The sequence below is a fragment of the Mchenga conophoros genome, linkage group LG20 (assembly GCF_057382185.1).
Source record: "Mchenga conophoros isolate Kocher_MC1m ecotype Shallow Benthic linkage group LG20, M_conophoros_male_GT1.1, whole genome shotgun sequence".
NCBI lineage: Eukaryota > Metazoa > Chordata > Actinopteri > Cichliformes > Cichlidae > Mchenga > Mchenga conophoros.
In genome coordinates this window covers 20,399,901-20,406,568 of record NC_140545.1, presented here as the reverse complement: position 1 = coordinate 20,406,568, position 6,668 = coordinate 20,399,901, and the positions used below count along the sequence as shown (strand labels likewise).

Below are 6,668 nucleotides of genomic sequence, written 5' to 3'. Positions count from 1 at the left end.
AAGCCTCGTACATCCCTTCATTTACACACTTACTACATTTATATACACACACAGACACTCTGTAGGATGAATTTAGGCAGGACTCAACAACTGAATCATCGACCTGAGTGGTAGACAACTCAGGCTACCTACTGAGCCACAGCCATGTGAGATAAGGCTCTATGTAGTCCTATGAAAAACAAAGTACACCCTATGATTGAGTAGCTTGTAGGCCTACCTTTAGCAGGTAGATTTACAGGTACAGGTAGATCTGGAGATCTATCTGTACCTGTAAATCAGGGATGGGGAAGATCTGCAAGTAATTGTTTTCTGTAAGACTCAGAAAACAAACAGCTCTCTTAAGGTCCTGCTGCACCATTTTTAGGTTGGGTTGAGGTCTAGACCGGACTGATTGCAACTTTTTGTTTCTTTTCTTTCTCGGGGATTCTGTTGTAGATTTGTTGGTGTGCTTGGGATTGTCCTCTTTCACAATCAGATTTCAGACAGATGGTCTCACATTTGAGTCTAAAATACTTTGGCATTCAGATGGTGACTCAGAGAAATTTTGTTTTAATGCACCTTTAATGTAAATCTTCATTTTAGAGAGAATAGGCTTTCTTCTGTCAGCCTTTCTAAACAAGCCAGTCTTTTATTTTTTCTTGTAGTTGTACTGTCATGAATATTAACATGTAATGTGCTAACTGTGGCCTGTTTCTTTGTTTCTTTTCCAAATTCTCTGACCATTTTCTGACCTTGGAGGGAATTTGCTGGGATGTCCACTTCTGGGAAGAATGTCTTGAATGTTTTCCACTTGTGAATAATCTTTCTCACTGAAGAATTATGGAATGACCTTATAACCTTTTCCAGACTGATGTGTAGCAACAATTGCTTCTCTAAGGTCATTACTGATGCTTTTCCTTCTTGGCATTGTGTTAAGATACATCTGAATGTCCCAGATCGACAAATTGCCAACACTTTCTGATCATCAGTTGATTAAGTGCTTTTGATTAGCAGCACCTGGATGCTACATTCATCCATTCGCTTCCGCTTATTCTTTCCAGGGTCACTATCGCTATCCCAGCTGTCATAACGAGAGACGGGGTACACCCTGGACAGGTCACCAGTCTGTCGCAGGGCTAACACACAGAGACAGAAGACAACCATTCAGAATCAGAATCAGAATCAGAATACTTTATTGATCCCTGGGGGAAATTATTTTTTGTTACAGTGCTCCATTTTAAACCAACATTAAGACAAGACAGACAATACGCTAACTAAGAATAGTACAATATATACATATATATACATACATACATACATACATACATACATACATAAGTCACTTATAAATAAATATTTGGAAAAGAAACATGTGTAGTTGTAGCAGCAAACAGTGTGTTAAGTGGATGTGTTGTACAGGGAGATGGCCACAGGCAGGAATGATTTCCTGTGTCGTTCAGTGGTGCTTTTCGGTAATCTCAGTCTCTCACTGAACGAGCTCCTGTGACTGACCAACATGTCATGGAGTGGGTGGGAGGTGTTATCCAACATTGTCTTTATCTTGGACAGCATCCGCCTCTCCGACACCACCTTGAGGGAGTCCAGCTCCATCCCCACAACATTGCTGGCCTTACGGATCAGTTTATTAAGTCTGTTGGCATCTGCGACCCTCAGCCTGCTCCCCCAGCATGCAACAGCATAGAGGATCGCACTGGCCACCACAGACTCATAGAAAATCCTCAGCATTTTCTGGCAGATGTTGAAGGACCTCAGTCGCCTCAAAAAATAGAGACGACTCTGGCCCTTCCTGTAAAGTGCTGTGGTGTTTTTAGCCCAGTCCAGTTTATTGTCAATTCACACTCACATTCACTCACAGATTCACACCTATGGGCAATTTAGATTGATCAATTAACCTATCCCCACTACTGCATGTTTTTGGACTGTGGGAGGAAGCCGAGTACCCAGGGAGAACCCACACAAACACGGGGAGAACATGCAAACTCCACACAGAAAGACCCCAGCCTGACGGTGGAATTAAACTCAGAACCTTCTTGCTGTGCAGCAACAGTGCTAACCACCGTGCCACCCACCTGGATGCTACATGCCCTCCTAATTTATATGGAATGAATCACGTGAAAACGTTCTTTTGAAGGCTCTATATGGTTTTAGTAAATGGCCATCAAAACTTTTATATATTAAAACTATCTGAACTGACTGTAACATCATTCATTGTTAATATACCTGTAAAAATCACTTATTGTCATTTGGTCTGGTTTGGTCTCAGGGTGTTTGTGTTGCTTTAGAGTTTTGGTCTTGCCAGTTTCACTGTTCTTCTTATTCTCTTAAGTCTTTCTTTTTTTTTAATGTATTACTCCTAGGTATGATTTTTGATTTCTAATTGATATTCTCTGTTATTGCACTTACCCTCATTGGTCAGTTTATTAAGTACAATTTGTCTTAAGAACTGCCTTAATTCTTTTCTCACATAGATTAAAGACGATGATAGCGTCCCACAGTGACTGCAGATTTGGAGCTTTTCTGGTTTCTAACCTCTTTAATTCCCCCTTGAATCTCGTTTGTGTGAGCTTTCTTGTCTTTGCATTTAGTCTGATTTTCATAATTCCTATTTTATGCTGAGAGGCTGTCATGTTTTGTTTCTGCTGTTTCCACTTCCCCAATCAGGCCCCTGTGTGCAGGTAGTTCTGCCTTGCTCTGTTTTGTCAGATCATCTGTTGTTTGTCATGAGTTTCCCATGTTCTTTGTTAGTTTTTGTTTCTGTGGAGTTTTTTCTCCCCTCACATTTTGTTGCATTATGGACTTTTATTATCAGATTTGTGATAGCACTCACTTCTTGTTTTACATCATGTTTTTGTAGCTGCATTTGGGTTGACTTGAGAACTGAAACGTGGAACGTAAACTTTTCCCCTTTGACTTTCATTATTACGTATATTCCTCTTTATCTAGGAACAACAATGCTGCTTATGTTGAATATTTAGAGGCGAGGTCTGTTTTAATGCACGTACAAAATACACACAAACACACATCACATCACTGCAAGGACACTTTAATGTATCAGAAGCAATAAATATTCACATCTCAATTCTCTATTCTTTCAGTACACATAGTACATACACAGAAAAAAACAAAATTGTTTGCTTAAAATAATATCCATAAGTGTACTGACATATAAACTTTTTTTAGGCTTTAATTTAAGTCATGTTAACTCATTCTCTCACCCTTAGTCTGAAATGATAAGAAAAGAAAAAGAAGTTGATGTTCCCTTTGGCCAACATCTCATATCCCTGTTTTTTATGTACATACTTAGTGGCACTCACATGCACGCACCTGAATACAGAATGGGAGCAGTTCATCCCATAGTTAAGATAAGAAGCCTATGTATATTATAATATGTACATTCAGGTTTATACAGTACAATCTATTCAATAAGTGCAGATATATTCATGCAAATAGAGTCAAAAAGGACACCATAAAGAAAAAAGTAGCCAACACATACTTATAAAATTCTTCATTTAATACTCCTGACTCTCTCCAAAACTTCTTAAAACCTACTTTTGATGATTCAGATCATCCAGAAATTTGGCATATTCTTCCTGTAGCTTACATCACCTGCATTTTTATACTTCCCTTGCTCAAATATTCACGTCTGAATCCGATTATACGCGCAGTTTTTCCTTTGTAATCAGTGGCACTGAAGGTAATCTACATCAGTGCTCAATTTTTACTTCAAAATCTGCAGTAGCAAAAGGAATGACACTAACACGAGGCCCACAGAGAAGAAAAAAAAAGAACAGGAAATACAGTATGCACCTGTAGGCTATTTTACATTCTTGACTCTTGTTATGGTTTCTAACAAGAAGCCCTCAGCAAGATGCCAAGGCATCAGAAAACGATAGCAGAGATTTCTGAAAGTAGCAGGAGAGGGAGGATTAGAAGAAGGCCATTTCTGACTTAAGACATCACGTGTGCAAAAACCACAAAACTTCATGTAAAAGCGTGCTTGTTTCAAAACAAAAAAACACACAATGAATAAATTTGATGACCGTGATATGGGGCACTGCATATGCACCCTGTATGAAAAATTCACCAATTTTTACGATCATAATTAAGCCTTTTAAAATACTGGGAGAGTCATAAGAAAAGAAAAAAAAAGGAAACGCTAACTGAGATTCATTCTGTAGATTCAAGTTTTTGTCAAGTCACACCATTCAAGAGGTTGTGCCCCTGTTTGCAAACAGAACAGAAAAAAAAGAGGAATGTTGTAAATGTTCAAATCGATTTGAACAAAAACTAAACCTCCTTCTTTATCCTGAACAGTCAATAATACTAATCGTTAAAAGATGAACTGAATAAAACCATGGTACTATGAAAAGAACTCACACTTCACATAACTGAATACCCTCAACTGGATATGGCAAAGTGAGGGAATCTGTATGTGAATATACTCTCTAAAACCATGTACAAACATCTGCTGATATAATTACTCACTGATCAAAACAATTATTGGACAATATTCATCATACTCATGGCAGGTATATTATAATATCTATAAAACAGCAAGAAGCTTCATAAACATTCAAAATATATTATTATTTGTCTCATTGATTCCCATACCCCATGTTGCATTAGAAAGCCCGGTGACATCTGTTGACATGTGAAAGACCAATAAGCAAAAGACTGTCAGAAAACTGTGCACTGGTTTTAGAAGTTTTAGACAAAGCAACATATCTGAGGTCTTCTTTTAGAAAAAAAAAAGATGCCTGTCAGCAAAGCGTAACCTGCAAAAATGAACAGAGACATCATGAAGCCAAGTAAATTATTGCAAAGTCAAGGGGCAGTTTTTAATGCCAAACTCCGCTGGAATACATTTGGTGGTTCAGTCCTTATTTACATGCCCACGTAAGCAGGTGGATACCTATGGTCTCCAGTTTCCCAGTGCCGCATTATCACATCTTTGTACTGTACATGTAAATAGTCTCATACAGACTCAACTAGACTCCAAACAATTAAAACTGAGGCAATATAGCTAGATATAGATTTAGTTTCATCTTAAATATATGGCTATAGACTTCTCTGATTGTGTGTGGGAAATGTGTGGAGTGTGTTTTTGTGTAATGTTGCACGTGTGTGTGTTTCTGTGGTGCCGGTTCAGGATCAAGGATGCGTCCACAGGCCGTGCCGTTTAACTCTAATGGTGCTTTCTGTCTCCGTCTACATATGTGGAAAACGGAGGTGAAAGTAACAGAGACGGAGCAAACTTCGTTTCCTCTTCTCAGTAGCGCTGCTGCTGTTACTTTCTGTCCTGGCAGATTTGGTTCTAGGCCTAGCTCTGCCCATCTCCTCCAATCTATCATCTGACCTTTGAACTCTGGAGCCCCACATCCTGCTCACACTACGGTACTTATCCGGTTGATAGGCTTGGATTTGGAGCTGCCCCCTGTACCGGTCGCTCCAGCCCCTGTCACCTGCGGCCCCTGCTGAGGCTGCCCGGGGTGCTGGGGGGGGTGAGGGGAGAGAGGTGTAAGAGGGGTAAGGGGGGACGAAGGGGGGGGTAAAGGGGAGTGTGGTGGGGGAGGGGGGATAGAAGAAAGAGGAGGGTACTGGGGCAGATACGGGCCGGCGGAGGCTGCGTGATGCGCATTGACGGTAGCGGATGGTAGATTGTGGGGCAGAGTGCCGAATATGAAGTGTGTTTGGTGGGTGCTGTGGCTCACTGGGTGTGGTGTGTGCGCGTGTCCTGGGTGGGTTTGGGAGTGTGCGTGGGGGTGGGAGAATGACAAGGTTAGTGGAGGTTTGGTACCAGGGCCGCCGGCCCCTCTGACAGAGTGTGTGGGCTGCACGTGGTAGAGGGCGAACTGTTGGTTCTGGGAATGTTGGGAGAGAGGAGAAAGGGGGGGGGGACATCCCACCACCATGTTGGCGTAACGACCCGGAAGCCCATGCTGGGAGAGCTGGGAGAGATGGGCCAGCTGCGGGTGCTGGGCGTGCGGTGGGCCAAGCGGTGGACGACAGGGTAGAGGGCCTCTCTGTATAGTATGAGGGGGCACTCCTGGCAAAGGAGGAGGGACAGTTTGGACATGGTAGCGATGGTGATGGTAGTAAGGTGGTGGCGGCTGCACGGTGCCCGCGTGACAGTACTGTGCGTGAAGTGCCTGGAGCTTGGAAGCCCCCCCTTCCAATTGGCATAGAGATGAAGGGGAGTGAGGAGGGGGCCCTCCCGTAGTCGGTGGGGGGACAGGTGCGGGGTAGGGTGGCCCCGGTGGAATAAGGGGCCCTGGTGGTTTGGCGCGTTTGCTGCCGAATAGGGAACCCAGGAAGGAACCGCTGTTGTTGTTGCTGCTCCCCCCAGGGCCGCTCCCCGCTCCTGCTCTCTCTGCACTGCTGGAGACTCCCCCAGCTCCTGTCCCAGCAGTGGTATGTTGCTGCCCCGGCCCACCCCCCACCCCCGTCCCGGGGCTCAGGATGGGGCGATGAGGCCGGAAGTCTTCTGTTCCATAGCAACCAGGAAGCACACCTGGCAGTGGATAGCGCTGGTGAGGCTGTGGGCTGCTAATGATGGAGCCCTAGAAGATAAAGTATCATCGAGTTTTAGAATAAACACTAGAGTCTTGCAATACATCCCGGTTCCCGCTTATTATCACACACAGGAAATAACTGTATCTGGAGGTGGA

At 43.1% G+C, this 6,668-nt stretch overlaps 1 protein-coding gene across 3 annotated transcripts in view; it reads right to left on the bottom strand.

Moving 5' to 3' along the window:
* Positions 1-3,027: 3,027 nt before the first annotated feature.
* Positions 3,028-6,668, bottom strand: part of iqsec2b (IQ motif and Sec7 domain ArfGEF 2b) — a 30,448-nt gene continuing 26,807 nt past the window's right edge. For 2 of the 3 annotated variants that reach the window (XM_085258736.1, XM_085258737.1), the window contains exon 14: positions 5,250-6,560. In XM_085258736.1, coding sequence (XP_085114862.1) covers positions 5,385-6,560 — 1,176 coding nt within the window. In that variant the 3' untranslated portion in view covers positions 5,250-5,384. Of the gene's footprint in view, positions 6,561-6,668 lie in introns of all 3 variants that reach the window. The other variant, XM_085258738.1, reaches the window with a different exon arrangement.